This window comes from Poeciliopsis prolifica, unplaced genomic scaffold (assembly GCF_027474105.1).
Source record: "Poeciliopsis prolifica strain line A6 unplaced genomic scaffold, Auburn_PproV2 SCAFFOLD029, whole genome shotgun sequence".
NCBI classification, from domain to species: Eukaryota; Metazoa; Chordata; class Actinopteri; order Cyprinodontiformes; family Poeciliidae; genus Poeciliopsis; species Poeciliopsis prolifica.
The window spans coordinates 5,268,593-5,282,928 of NW_026562404.1; the positions used below are offsets into that span (position 1 = coordinate 5,268,593).

The following is a 14,336-nucleotide window of genomic DNA, read 5'->3' on the forward strand; positions in this document are numbered from 1 at the left end:
AGCTAATATGACTTTTGAGATGCATTTGCAAAAAGAAGGAAAAAAAAAAAAAAAAAACGGGAAATTATTCCCCCTATGGGCTGGTGGCATTAATGTCGCCCTTTTACACTTCCAATTTTGATTTTTCTAACGAAATATCTTATCAAAACTGATATATTCCTCTGTATAAATAATCCATGTTTAATAATAACAACGTTGGCTCCTTATTATTGTAAATCAACATCAGCATAGAGTAGACAGAGCAAATCTGCTGCTTTTAGATTCCCTGCTTGTCCGAGAAGGGCTACGCCCGTTAAAAACACGCCCCTCCCCCGCCCCCCACAGTGAATCCACAGTAGCCGTTAACAGTATTTTTCTTCTTCTTTTTTTTGTTTCTTTTTCGCATTTTATTTTTTTTGTATACAAAGCAGTCATTTCCCGCTAAATCAGTGAGGTAGACTGTGTCAAACCAACCCCGACCTTGGGCCGCCTGGAGCCGCAGACCAACAGCATCTGAACTTTCCGTTCCGTCGATCCGTGTACAGTTCTTACGTCAAGATTGTCTAGCGAGCCGATGTCCGTGCTGTCGACGACTTTTTAAGGGGAAAGTGCCGTTTTCCTGGGAGGTGGGGGGGGGGGGGGGGGGCTGCGGGGTGGGGGACGGGAGATAGGTCCGACTGCAAACGTGAAAAATGCGTTCCGTTAAGTTCACTCTCGGTATCTGAACATGGCTTCTTGTCAAAAAAGCTCCGACGAGCTCCGGTCTGCCGGTGCTGAGAGAGCGGAGGGTCAGAATCATTTGGTGGAGTTGAGGATTGTTTTCCAGCCACTGCGAGCTTATAGAAGGTAGACAGTAGATTAGGGTGGAGGGTGGAGGAGTGGGGTCACTATCCGAGCATCAGAGTTAGAGCCCTCGCCCCTCCCCTCGGCAAACTGTTTTCTGTAAAGTGATTGGTTGGTTGTTGTTTTTTTTTTTTTTGTTCTTTTCTTTTTAAAATGATTAATGCTCTTCAGACCTTTGGCTACAGGATGTCAACACTTTAGTCTTTTATTAGCGGAGGACTGCCTTCCTCCGTGTCTTTTCAGAACAGCTTATGCACTGGCGATGTAGGATTCAAAGGCTTTGGCGCAGGAGTGTTGTGGTAGCAGCGAGGGGCCACGCTCCCGATTTCGCTTCCTCCTGGCTAGTTCATCCACTTCCGACAATTCCAGGCCCCGCAGTGGCAGGGGATCTTGTGCTGATCGTCTTCGAAGTCGAACTGGTAGTCGTACGTCAGCTGAAAGCGAGGAAAACGAGAAGGTGAAAACGCTGCCGTTTCTCACACAACGGGCAGCGGGAACATCTCAGCTCACCTCTTCTCCTTTGGGGATCCTGCGGCTGGAAATGATGATGATCTTGTCTTCTTTGTCGAAGGTCACGACCTCGGCAACGCAGTTGGGGGCGCAGGAATGGTTCACGTAGCTAGGGGGGGGCCGGAAAAAAAAGACGGGAAATGGTAACAAAAGTTTTGAAGTCGTCAAAAAAGTGTTTCACTCGATCGACACTCACCGCGCCGGACCGCCGGTCAGCGTGGCGTCGATCACCTGCTCGTTGTTGATGCGGAACATGTAGATCCCTCGGTTCTGCGAACAAAACGAAGCTTTACCGACCCAGCAGGACAATAATCTACTGGACTCCCTCAAATATAAAGCTCTTTATAGAAGTAAAATCACAGAATTAAAGGCAAAAAGGAGTGACTTTAATACAAATACATTCTAGATGCACCAATAACAAATTGGAAATGATTGATATTTGCTTGGTACGACTTCTAAACAAAAGGCGTTCCGCGACCTTCCATTCCATGGAGCCCTGGGCTACCTGTGACTCGTAGATCTTCTCGCGGCGGTTGGCCACCTCGTTGCGGATGACCGTGCCGATGTACTCGATGACCATGGTGTGCTTCTCCAGGTCCTTGGCGGCGTACAGCCCCAAGCCCTGAATGCGAGACCGCGCCAGGTAGACGTTGTTCTTCCACTCCGTCTTCAGACGCCGATACTGGGAGGACTTGGAGTGGACGAACTGCTTGCTGTACGGAGTGTTGAGTTCCCCAGTGAAGGTACTCTGGTAGGCCTTGGAGACGCTGGTGCTGTTTAGAGTATGAGGCCTGTGGACGGAGAGAGAAAACGATGCGCGAATGCGATTTAAGTTGTGTGTGTGTGTGTGTGGTCCTGGATTCACACAGAAGAGGTATTTCAGGACTGACTTTAACAGGACTGAAAGAAAACTAATCACGAAAAAGGAACTCGCATCTTCCTCTGTCATGATTTTTTAATTTTTTTTACCTTTTGCACTGTGTGGCGACCTTTGGCTCAGAGCGAGCGCTGCCTGTGGGGTTTATCATGAGTGGGAGCTCCATCAGGGGGTGTCGGCCGTATCGGAACTGGTAGTTCTGGCAGCTCTCGACTCCAGGCAGCTAAGGCGTCAAGAAAGCAGCTTTGAGTCACGTTGGATGTAACAAAACGGTTCTCTGAAACGTGGCGGCTATGGTGTTGGGATTTAGTCTGGCGCTGTCTGTCACCCTCAGATCAACAATGAGTCACCGTCGGACAGATTCTTACCGACTCGGTGATTCGCATGACAGCGTGGACGGTGAGTCCATACATCTCCTCTCCCTTCACATGTTCAGTGAACAGCTTCAACATGGATGAATCATCTCGGAGTTTAGCCACCCGCTGAACGATGCGGTCCCAGATTCCTGCAGAACGGGGGATGGGAGGGGACGATTTTACTTACATGACAGCAAAGTATCTCATAAATTGCATATCCAGAGCCTTGCTGAAGATTTCACTTCTTCACATTACAACGGAAAGCGTCATTGTTGTAAAGTAGGAGAGTGATGCATGATTTTATCTTAAGTTTTACCACACATAAAACCGTGAGAAATGTGGAGTATATATAGCCAAAAAAAAAATAAAAATCAGCAATAACTGATCTGCTTTACAGGGCTCTTGGTAAGGACAACCTGTTGGTTCAACATATTGACTCATGTGGCTAAATACAAATGCCCACCACACTTTTCAGACTTAATTAATTAATCATTTCCATTACCCTTTACCTTTTGCACTACTTTGTCTTGGTAAAATAAAAAAAAAATAAAAAAAGAAAGAACATTCTCCTTTCTTACATGACAAAAAATAAAAACGGAGTGCTGTGTGTACTTTAGCAACGCTCTGAATGAGACCATAGTTGTTACCCTCAGCAGTCGAGTCGCGGTAGTGCAGGTCCTCCATGCCGTGCTCCAGGACGCGCACCTCAAACAGTGGGCGGCCGTCGTCCTCGCCGATGCGACAGCGGTAGCGGCAGCGCTTGTTGGGCACGCGCGTGCTCCAGTAGATGCGCGTGGCCTCATAGCCGACGGGGAAGATGGCGGTGGGCGAGTGGAAGTTAGCCATTTGGGAGGGCAGCAGCTGGCCGATGGCGTGAAAGATGAGCCCGCCGACGCGAAACAGGTGGATGCGGTCGCTGCGCTGCAGGATGCTGGCGATCTGCTTCACCTCGTCCCGCTCGATGTAGACGCGGCGCAGGACGGCGAAGGTGCTGAGCTCGTCGTCGCTGGGGCCCTTGAGCTTGTGCTGGGTGCACAGCATGGTCTTGTCCTTGAAGAACATGCAGCGCGCCCGGATGGCGCAGGCGAAGTGGTACACGTTTGGGCAGCGCAGCCTGTTGCAGCTGTTGGTGGCGCCGGTTTTCTGGCAGTAGGCGCAGAGAGTCCGCAGGCCTCGGCGCAGCGCGACCTCCACGTTGATCAGAGCGCCGCCCTGCGTCTCGTACACCTCGGTGGACCACAGCGCGCAGTTGAGGTGCACCCACAGGTCCACGTCTATGTTGAGCAGCCGCGCCGGCCCGTCCGTTGCGCCGTCCCCTTCCTCGTGGCAGAAGCAGCATTTGCGTTTGTCCCGGGGCAGCTTTTCGGGTCGGAGGGTGATGCGCAGGCGGTCCATCAACTCCAACACTTCCCGGCTAGTCTCTTTCTTGGACCCACCCTTCCGTATGGTGATAACAATTTGAAGGCGCTTCCAGCGGATGCCCCTCCATTTTTTCAATTTGGGGTGCGCCACTTCCTCGTCTGGTGACAGAGGCCTGCGCTGCTTCACGGCTTTAGGAGACGAGTCCATGGCGATGGGGGAGTCTTTAGGAGAGTGGACTGGCTTAGTGACGCAGTCCTCCTCCTCTTCCTCCTTCACAATGGGACTTCTGGGATCCTCATGCGACACGGTGGCATCACACTGTTCCGAAGGCGGTTCAGCGTTCAACCCCGGAGCAGGAACTTGGGACTCGGACACATTCGCTGGCTGAGAAGGAGCGCTGACGCTCCCCGCGTCCTGCTCAGACTCGGCCTTAGCATGGACACGGACGGGGCTGGAGGACGGAGGAGTCGGAGACGCAGACTTTTTGGGCGATTCGGCTTCTTCGCCGGCGACTGGTCGAGCTGGAGGAGGCAGAGGAGGAGAAGGTGAAGGAGGTGGAGATTCCTCCAGCGGTATAACGGGAAGATGGCGGACGTCCAGATCGCTGACGTTGGTCGTGTAACAGTGCTGCGCCGGTTTGTCGTCCGTCTCCTGGAACTCCTGCAAGAAGGATGCACAAGTCAAATCTGAAACTTTTTGGGAACAAGGACCTACAAAAGGATTGAAGGAGAACAACGGTGCCAAACCTGCTTAATAAGTGCCAAGATATCTACTTGTTTCTTCAGCGTGCAGCCTGGGAGGGAAACATCAAACTGCCTCAGCCACTCATCCTGACTGAGGGAAGTGCTATCCTTTGTGCACAATGCCCCTGGAAACAAAACAATGTTGACATTAGCAGTGCTAATCTATCAGCTGATTAGCCAAATGAGGCATACCTGAAAACAATCTCACAGTTGTTGCACCGTTCTATGAAGAAAACATTCCATCAAAATCTAAATCGTAAATCTGCTCAACATCGAAATGGGTCAAAGGAATATATGATTACACAAAAAATATGTAAACCTCTGGCTTCATTGTTCAGGTGTACCAGGTGTATTGCAGGCAATCAAACTAGAATGAGTTAATATGAAATGAAGCGATTTAATTAAAATATGAACCGGACCTCTTTGTTTTAACATAACAGCAAAGAAAATCTACCAAACTGATTTTAAAACGAGGCGAGTTTGTGATCAATGTTTACAGTTTCAACACTGTTCATCAGCAAGAGCAAAATGTGCTTAAATCTGCGGCTGCATTGCAGCACCTTTCTCTTTCATTCTCTTTGAGCGTCTTAGACACCAAGAGCCATTTCAGATGCTGGCATAATAGACAATGAACGATTCTCCATCTGGCCCGATAAATTACTGGCAAGGACAGTTTGAATGCAACAGTCACCAATTATTGAATCCGGTCAGTACTGTGCAGCTCTTTTTGAATCTAGAATTGAATCTGAATGCAACCCATCCAGGAATATGATCTGGAAGTTAAAAAATAAATAAATAACGTTTTCTCCTGAAAGACACGAAACGCTCACCTGAGTGACCAGGTCCTTTCTCTGTCCCTTCCACTCCAGGCAGCTCAGGGATTTGCGGAGGGTACGTGACTTCGTAAGTACCTGGCATTTTAATGCTGAGCAGCTGAGCCATCGCCATCATTACATGATTAAGTTTCTGAAGGCAGAGAGTGTCAGTATTAAGTTTTAGCTAAATTTTCATGAACTTAAATCTAGGGGGGAAAAAATGGACTGAACTATTACCTTGGCTGCAGCGGATGACATCGTCAAGGTAACAGACACCTCATTACTTTTGGTCTTGTCCCAGTGGTTGGCCATGGCAACGGTCTTGCCATCAGGTGCTTCAAATGGTTTGTTTTCTGGGAATGCTGCAAAATAAGTGAAAAGCTTCCTCACTGCAGTCCTGCAAAGCCTGGAAGCAATTTGGTTTGGTAATCTTTCCGTGTGAAGACGCCGCCCGATACCTGGAATGGCTGTGCGAGGTATGAGGGGTATGATGGGAGATATTGCTCTCTCCGTCTCCTCCTCTTTCGGCTCCAGCAGGTGAGGAAAACGTGGATTTACGTCTCCCAAGTTACTTTCTGGCGACGACGCGGGAATGATGGTTTCCGGAGTGTCCTCATCGTCGCTTTCCATCCTACCGGGGGGACGACACACTCCACTTCATCAGCTCTTTCCAAAACAACGCCACATCACCTGATGGAGAACTAGGAGTTACGTGGACGGCTGTACCTGATGTCCTCATTCTGGTTGTGCGGCGGTGTGGGGAGGGCCGCCAGGATGTCTACGCTTTTCACCTCCTCTGCCGCAGAGTCTGAAGACGACGGTATAGAAATGAAGCGCTTGCAGAATCCAGCATGAACTACCTAAGACGTGAAAAGTAGTTACCCATCGGCTTTTCTGGTGCGTCGGCGTCCTTCTGGCTCTCGGGGAGCTCCTCGCCGGCAGTCACCCCGTTCAGCAGCTTGTGCTGCACCGATGGAGGTGGCGTCGGCGGCAGGGAGGACGGCGGTGTTGGGGGGTTGCTGAGGTTACTCTGCAGGTACAAACAACCATGTTTGGGGCTTTCTTCTTGCTGTCGCAAAGTGCGAGTTTAGTGCAGCCTTGTAATACCTTGGTGAGTAACTGAGAGTAGTAGTCTGGGATGTTGTCCAGAACTGCGTTTCCAAACGATCCCTTCAGCTGGTCCTTTCCGCCGGCTGGACTACTGCCGAAAGGCGCAAAGAGATCCAAGCTGGCGCTGATCGAGGGCTCCATCAACGGCAGCAGAGACAGACCCTGGCGGGAAAATGTTCATTAGGTTTCCACATGATAGGAGTCCGTCATTTAGGAGGTGCAGTTTTCAAGCCAGGTTTACCTGCTTGAGTTGTTTTATTAGGGTTTCAGCGCTTTTCCCAACATCCTCCTTTTTGTTCTTCTTCCGTGAGTTCGGCCCTCCCCCTCCAGGCGGCTTGTTGATGCGCTTTGGCTTCTGTACTGGAGCCCTTTTAGTCAAAGACTGCAGATCCTGAGAAGTTTGAAAAGACAGGAGAATTATTTCGCTCTGAACGAGAAAGTGGAAATGGAATTTTTGGTCAAAATGGACGTCTACAATTTCACTGTGGTCTATTTATGTGGACTGAGGAAATCAGCAGGGGCAAAAAAAGCTACAACTGGCTACATGTGGATGCACCATTATCTCTGTACATGCAAAGAAATGCATGCAATGGAGAGACTGATTTTTTCATTAAAACTTGCTGCTGGGAAATATAAGAAATCCCCCCACAACAAAATAGAACATCAACTTGAACTCGGTACCAAACGTATTAATTTGATATTGAGTTTTACTTTGTAATTTGCCATTCTCCAACTAGACACTCTAGACTTTTGCTAGTGGGGATCTGAATGCTCACTTTACGAACATTTCAAAATTATTAAAAAATATTACCTCCATATTCCGTGGTGTCCCTTGAAGCTTCTGCTCCAGCATGGCCAGTTTGCTGTTGATGTGGCCATTGATCTCACTGTGGATGCCTTCGGAGGGCCTCTGTGCATTCAGCTGGAGGTTCTTGGTTTTTAGCAGCTTCTGGAGCAGCTGCTGTCCCGTCTCGGATCTGGGACCTTGGCTCTCTGGGTCTCTGGGCATGTTTCCGGCATTAACAAAGCTCGTGTTGTTCCCAGCGGAAACGGCTTCGCCCGAGGTTTCTCTCTTTATCGCCCCGGGTTGCGCCTCCGGGGAGCCGTCACACTGAACCTCCCTGGGTTCCTGCTTTATGTTCTGTATCGGGATCCTACCTTGCTCCCCTTGTTGAGTGTAGCTTTCTGTGACCTGCTTCAACTCTTGCTGGATGCTCATGCCTCTCTGTGGCCCGTTGGGCGTACCTGGGGCCGTCTGAGGCGGCTCACCACTCGACGTCTGATTCTCTACTTTCATTCCTGGACAATCAAGTGGACTCCTGGCTCCTGGTGACCTGAGTGGAGAGGCCTTGACCTGGCTGAATGGACTGCCTCTCCCCGCTCTGTTGTCGGCGACCGAAGGCGAGGAGGCGTGAGAGGAGTAGGGCGAGGCCGGGTGGGCGGGGCTCATCCCAAATGGACCTCTGGGAGAATAAGCGTGTGACGGGGAGCCCGGGACGCGTCCCGCTGCGGCGGCCATTAACGCTTGCTGCTGTGTCTGGGTGGGAGTGGGGGGCCGCAGGGGCTGATTGAACACGTGCCGCTGCGGATCTCCGGGGGAGTTGACATGGGGTTGCCGGGGTGAATTTGGCCTCAGCATGCGGTTCTGCTCCATCGGGGAATGTGGCATCGATAGATGACCTCTCATTATGTGCTGCTGCTGCTGCATCATCTCCCCTGCTTGCAGCTGCTGCCCTGTGACCATCATCCCTTGCTGCACCTGAGACGCGACGGCAGGTCGCTGGCCAAACATGCCTGGCTGCTGCTGACCGGCCAGAGCTCCGGGTTTGCCTCCATAAGCCATCTGATTGGCTTCCATCCCCATCATCTGCTGCCCGCCCTGCGGCGCCTGGGCTCTCAGTTGACCCGGTTGACCTTGGCCGACGGGCATCCGCAGCATCTGACCCTGCTGTAGTTGCCTCTGCGCGATCAGAGCCTGGATGTGCTGGATCTGCTGAGCCGGGGGAAGATTGCGCAGCTGAGGATTCTGGGCAATTATGGCTGGGATGTTGATAGCGGCGCGGATCTGCGCTGGAGGGACCCCGGGTCTCTGTGGCATCATTCCTTGCTGCTGAGCTCTCAGCATGCCCATCATGGCTTGCTGCTTCTGCTGCTGCGCCATCAGGGCTTGCTGCTGCAGGTTGACACCCATCGCTGTGGGTGGAGCCTGGCCAGGATTATTCATAGGCATCATTTGCTGTTGCATGCCCGCTTCCTGTGGTTTCTGAGCAGCATTTTGTTGTTGTTGGGTAAGAAAATCAACAGGTTTGCCCTCCTCTTTTACACTCATCAAGCTGGGTTTGTCAGCGCCGACGGAGCCTTGCCTCTGGACACCAACAGGAAGTTGATGCTGCTGCTGTTGTTGAACGACTCCGGTTTGCTGGTTCACCGTCCCGCCAGCTTGTTGTTCGTGGACAGACTGAGAATTCGAATGGTGATGCTGAGTTAAATACATCTGATTCTGTTGCTGGCGGCCCTGGTCCAGCGGGTTATTTACTGAGCCTTGCTGTGAGCTCTGACTGGGAGTAGAAGATCCGCTCTGTTGAGGCGGAGTTCTTGAATCAGGGCTCAAGATCCCTCCGTCTTTGGCTGCTGAGTTCTGGCTGTCAACAGATCCTTGTGGCTGCGGCGTGTTACTCCCTGCTGAAGGTGAGGAGCCCATCTGTGGGGTGGAGGGCTGCGAGTGCCCACCCTGGTCCTGGCCGGACTGGCTAACCATTGGCGCCACTTGTCTTTGTTGGGCCATTTGCTGCTGAGATGCAAGCGTGCGCTGAGCGAGGATGTTTTGCTGCTGCTGCTGAGCCGGGGCTCCCCGGAGTCCAGGGTGACCCGGGGGCCCGACGGCACCCTGCTGGCCCATCATCAGCTGGGGCCTCGGCTGCTGATTAACCATCAGCCTCGGCTGAGCTGCCATCATGCCCGCAGGCTGGTTGATGGGCTGTCCCGGTGGCGCAGCGGGCTGACCTCCCACCATGCCTTGCTGAACCTGCACCATGCCCTGTTGATTTGCCTGCGTGGCAATTATTCCCTGCTGAGTGCCTGCTTGATGCTGCGCCATGAGCTGACTTCCCATCATGCCCGACTGCGACTGAGGGATTAAACCGGGTTGTTGGTTCGGGTGTGGCATTGTTTGTTGACACATCATCGCCTGCTGCTGCTGATGGAGCTTTGCCATCTGCATCCTATGCTGAAGCTGCCTTTCTTGAAGAAGCCGGGGGTCCGCCCCTTGTACCGTGGCACCCTGGGAGAAAAACCCAGCCGGAGTTCCCGAGGGACCCGGAACCCTGGGACCAGGAGCTCCAAGAGCAGCCGGAAGCTGCTGCTGCGCACCCCCCATGAAGGGCTGCCCCTGGGGCATCCGCAGAGGCATCATACCAGGGTGTTGCCCCATTACAGCTGCCCCCTGCTGGCCCATCATCATTTGCCCTGGGATCTTTGGAAACATGTGAGAGGGCCCGCCTTGAGTAGGATGAGTTGGGTTCAGCAGACCGGAGCTCTGCTGATGCTGCTGCTGCTTGCTTCTGTACTCTGCAATAAGGTTGGTGTGCTCCTTCTGCTGCTTGCGGACCTACAACAGAATATTGATAAAGATTATTATATATCAGGGCTGAAACTGAGGATTATTTTAATAATTGATTATTCTTTACATGACATTTTATTGCCTAAAATGTGAGAGGAACATAGCATTAGTTAAGTAAATTAGAACTGGGTGAAGCTAAAACTGCTGCCTGTGCAGTTTTGGCTAAAATCTGTTTACAGAAAAATATATCTTTATCTTAAACGCAAAATGTAAATTTTTTTTGTACAGTTTTGGTTTAATTACTGCACTGAATGTTTTACTTTTCATCAAATAATCTTTTTGACTACTCCAGTTGAAAACTAATTGATTACTAGATTAGTTGATAATTATTTCAACAATCAATTCATACATATTACAACAGTTTAGCTATCTGATGTGAAATCCAGGGACTTTATTCAGCGAACCTGGTCGAGCTGTTTCTGAATTTTGCTTTGCTCTTCGGTGACCAACTTCAGTTTCTCAGCATCAGCCTCTGCGAACTCCCTGCCAGCTTTCTTCGCCGTGCGCTGCTTGGCGCAAAGCGCTTTGCGCGACTTTCGGTGAACTCCGATTTGCTCTTCCAAAATTTTCAGCTGCATCTGGAGAAGCTGTTGGGTGTGAAGGAGCCACTCTTCGTACTGGTGCTGCTCTGCGTCATCTGCAACAGAAGAAGAAACTGTAGCTCACGCGCAAGATAACTTGTGCATCTCAAACTCAATGAAAGCACACTTCTAACAAGAAAGACTATATGCAAAACATACTGATGATTCCTTGCACAAACTGAGGAGGATTGGGTCTCGACTGAACGGGATCACTTGTTTCTCCCTCCTGAACAAGAAAAGAGATTGTTAATGACGATTTGGATGAAAAGTTATTGGCCAGATGATGTTTTAATGTTTTCTTTCAACACGGTTTATAGAAAAGAAAGTACCTTTGGCGGTCCGGGTGCAGCCTGAGCAGGATCTGTGCCAGGTGCAGAGGCCAGCCGCTGTGCAAGCAGGGAAACTTGTTGCCTTAAAAAAAAAAAAAAAAAGAAAACAGTGCAAGTTAGCAGCTACTCACTCTGACCAATGCTGTATCGAGAAATTCAGGTATTCAGAGACATGAACTTCCCATATCTGGCCTGTTTAGAAGAAAGCTATAAGAAGTCCCACTTGTAGTTGGCTAAAAGCCAAGAAAGAGAAAAAAAAAAAAAAAAAAAACTAGCCCCATGTTGACACATGGTGGTGGCAGAATTATACTATGGAGATGTTTTTCGTCAGCAGGGACAGAGAAGCTGGTCAGTGCTGATGGGAAGAGAGATCCTGCCAAATACAAAGAGCTGAGGAGAAGAGCTGAGACTGCAAAATGACAGCAACCCCAAACATCCAGCCAGAGCTACAATGGAGTTTATATCAAAGCATATTGATGAGTTAGATTGGCCTAGTCAAAGTCCAGAGAATCAGAGGCAAAAAGAAAAGAAAAAGAAAGTTATGCTCCTTCTAATCTGACTGAACTTGAAGCTCATGGTAGTAAAATGACAAAATATAAAAAAGTACGAAGATTATGAAGAACCATCAATATTTGAAAGGTACTGTATTTATTGGCTCCCAAGACAAATAAAGTCAAAAACACCTGTTGATGCCAGGAGGAACAACGATCGTCGGATCCTGTGCCAAGACTCTTTTAATCCCCTTCAGAGCCACCATCTTCGCTTTGGCAATTGGATCAATGATGTCATCCGCGGGAAATTTATCCAAGTCTGCAACTAGGTGACAAATTTCACGATCAACAAAAACAAAACTTTACATAACGGACTGCCGGTGCCCAGTCGTTGTGCTCACCTTTATCTGGGAAGAAGTTGTTGGCCAGCTGCGATTGCTTAACCACCGGTGGAGGCTGATGGCTGAGGCCTGCGTGGATTCCCGGCTGCCCCGTCCTCATCATGGCTTGCTGGTGAGCCATCGCCATGTGAGGGTGAGACACCACTCCCGGCCCCATCATCCTCTGTTGTTGTTGTTGTATCATGAGTTGAGGACGCGGCACCATTGCCGCAGGTTCCATCATTCCCTGCGCCGGCGGACGAGGCTGATGCTGCAGAATCAGTTGCTCGGTCCCCTGTGGGTTTGGATGTTGACTTGAGAGGCCAGGAAAATGCGCAGAGATGCCGCCCTGTTGAAGGGAACTCAACTGTTGCTGCTTTTGCTGTTCTTTCTTTTCGTGCTCCAGGAGGTCTTGGATGAGAAGAGGCAATTCACCGTCTAAAGAGCTCTCTACTTTTGCCAGGTCTACTGCAGGAGAGTGCTGGCCCCCGACGTCTGGCAGCCCCAGCGGATCGTCTCCCATGTCTCCATGTGGGGTGCCAGGGGAAAATGGGTCCCCTTGTCCGGACATGGAGTACTGAAGTCTACCGAGTCTTACAGAACTGAGACAGGCTTGCTGGGTTTCCTTCTGCTCCGTCTTGGCTGTTGATGCGGTTCCTCCGAGAAGTATCGACACAGCCTCTCTCATTTCATTTTTGACCACTGATTGTCCCTCTTGCAGTTGAGGGGTGAGACATTTGTCCTCTACTTTGACTTTTGAAGGATCAGCATTTTCTGCAACAGGTGGGACTGAGGTAGCAGAATCCTTCTGGGAAAGCATTAAACACTTCTGCCCTGGCTCGTCTTTAGCTCTGTCTTCAACCTTACAGCGAGTAGATCCAGCAACCGATGAAGGTGTTTCACTCTCTGCTTCTACCAGCCGCAGCTGGTCTGAAAAGACATCTTTGGGATCTCCCTGATCCAGTTCGGGGTCGGTGTAAGCCAGGATGTCGAACTCGTCGCCATTTAACAAATCGTCCAGATGCGGGTCATTGGTTTCCAAGTTGTCCAAGTTGCCCAAGTCATCGTCTCCTTTGTCAGGATCCAAGTCAAGTGTCAGATCGTTTTCATCCTCCACGCCGCCATCCCCTGATCCGTCACCTAGACCCTCAAGGTCCGGTTCTGGCAGTTCCTCGCAGGGCCCGACACTCGCAGGCGGCTGGTCCGTCACCAATCCTTGATGTCCAACTCTCTGTTGCTCAGTACTTTGCATTCCGGATTTGGAAACGGCTGCCTGAGTCTGCAAGTGGGGCTGTTGGGATACTGTTCCGGTGGTCTGTGAAGGCAGCAAACCTGGGACGGACATGGCACCCTGTGATACCCCCAGCTGCGAGACGCCACTTCCATCTGCTTGCATCCCTCCAGCTTGAGCTATAGGGTGCTGCTGGAAGTAAGACGTAGCCAAATCCTGTTGTTGGACAAAGAGACGTGGTCTTTGCTGGGGTGTTCTAGGCATAAACTGAGGCCGTAGGGGAAGCCTTTGTGAGTTGTGTCTCAGTTCAATGAATTGCGGTGGAGGGCCCTGACCCAGTGCCTGCAGGTTTTCTCCTCCATGCCCTGGCATCATGGTGTGTGGGTTCTCCATGCCTTGCATGTTAACGCCAGGGTTCAGATTCTGTCTAATGCCCATCGCTTCAAGGCCAGGCTGGGGTAATCTTCTTTGACCTGGACCCTGGGGTTGCCACTGAGGAGGGAATGGTGGACGGCTAAACATACCAGGAGGTCTAATGGACCCTGGAAGCCTGTAAGAGACAAATATATAATTGAGTTGGAAAACCAGGACATAAATCTACAATAGTTAACTAACTTTTTAGTTCAGTATTTCCCCCAGAAAACTTGCTAAGCCCGGTGCTCAGGGCGCTAGGTCAGCTATGCAGTCGCCCGCCGTGTTTTTGAGTTTAAAAAAATGTTTTGTTTCTATTCTAAAGCAAATATGGTTGAGATTTCATCATCAAGTGGACAGATTGCCAACATTTCACACAATCTGAATGATACAGGCAAGTTTGATGAGCTAGTTGGGTCCAGCTAACTCAACATTATCAGCCTGTTGTCGCATTCAAAACACTCCTATGTGGATGCCGTTTCCTACAGACCAGTTTTCTGCACAATCCAATGTGTCACCGGGTATGAATCCACAGTCGTACAAATTTATCATAGTACAGAGGTGTATGACAGACATTAGCATCGAGTCCGCCTACATCCCCCAGAATGCCGTGCGGTCCCAAAATTTCATGGAACGCATTTTCTATTGATATTGATTGTGATGGATATCGTTCTTGTTTTATGGCTCCAAGGAAACAGA

The 14,336-nt window shown here is 50.3% G+C and overlaps 1 protein-coding gene across 5 annotated transcripts in view; it reads right to left on the bottom strand.

The window, feature by feature from the left end:
• Positions 1–909: 909 nt before the first annotated feature.
• kmt2d (lysine (K)-specific methyltransferase 2D) overlaps positions 910–14,336 on the bottom strand; it is a 33,514-nt gene continuing 20,087 nt past the window's right edge. For all 5 annotated transcript variants that reach the window (XM_055049888.1, XM_055049889.1, XM_055049890.1 and 2 more), the window contains exons 35-55: positions 12,017–13,776; positions 11,808–11,940; positions 11,125–11,206; positions 10,955–11,021; positions 10,619–10,851; positions 7,407–10,202; positions 6,837–6,986; positions 6,593–6,757; positions 6,368–6,515; positions 6,212–6,293; positions 5,944–6,116; positions 5,723–5,847; positions 5,501–5,636; positions 4,674–4,795; positions 3,213–4,587; positions 2,578–2,714; positions 2,302–2,432; positions 1,838–2,123; positions 1,529–1,602; positions 1,333–1,441; positions 910–1,256 (exon numbers count right to left, since the gene is read on the bottom strand). In XM_055049888.1, coding sequence (XP_054905863.1) covers positions 1,164–1,256; positions 1,333–1,441; positions 1,529–1,602; positions 1,838–2,123; positions 2,302–2,432; positions 2,578–2,714; positions 3,213–4,587; positions 4,674–4,795; positions 5,501–5,636; positions 5,723–5,847; positions 5,944–6,116; positions 6,212–6,293; positions 6,368–6,515; positions 6,593–6,757; positions 6,837–6,986; positions 7,407–10,202; positions 10,619–10,851; positions 10,955–11,021; positions 11,125–11,206; positions 11,808–11,940; positions 12,017–13,776 — 8,377 coding nt within the window. In that variant the 3' untranslated portion in view covers positions 910–1,163. The remainder of the gene's footprint in view (positions 1,257–1,332; positions 1,442–1,528; positions 1,603–1,837; positions 2,124–2,301; positions 2,433–2,577; positions 2,715–3,212; positions 4,588–4,673; positions 4,796–5,500; positions 5,637–5,722; positions 5,848–5,943; positions 6,117–6,211; positions 6,294–6,367; positions 6,516–6,592; positions 6,758–6,836; positions 6,987–7,406; positions 10,203–10,618; positions 10,852–10,954; positions 11,022–11,124; positions 11,207–11,807; positions 11,941–12,016; positions 13,777–14,336) is intronic.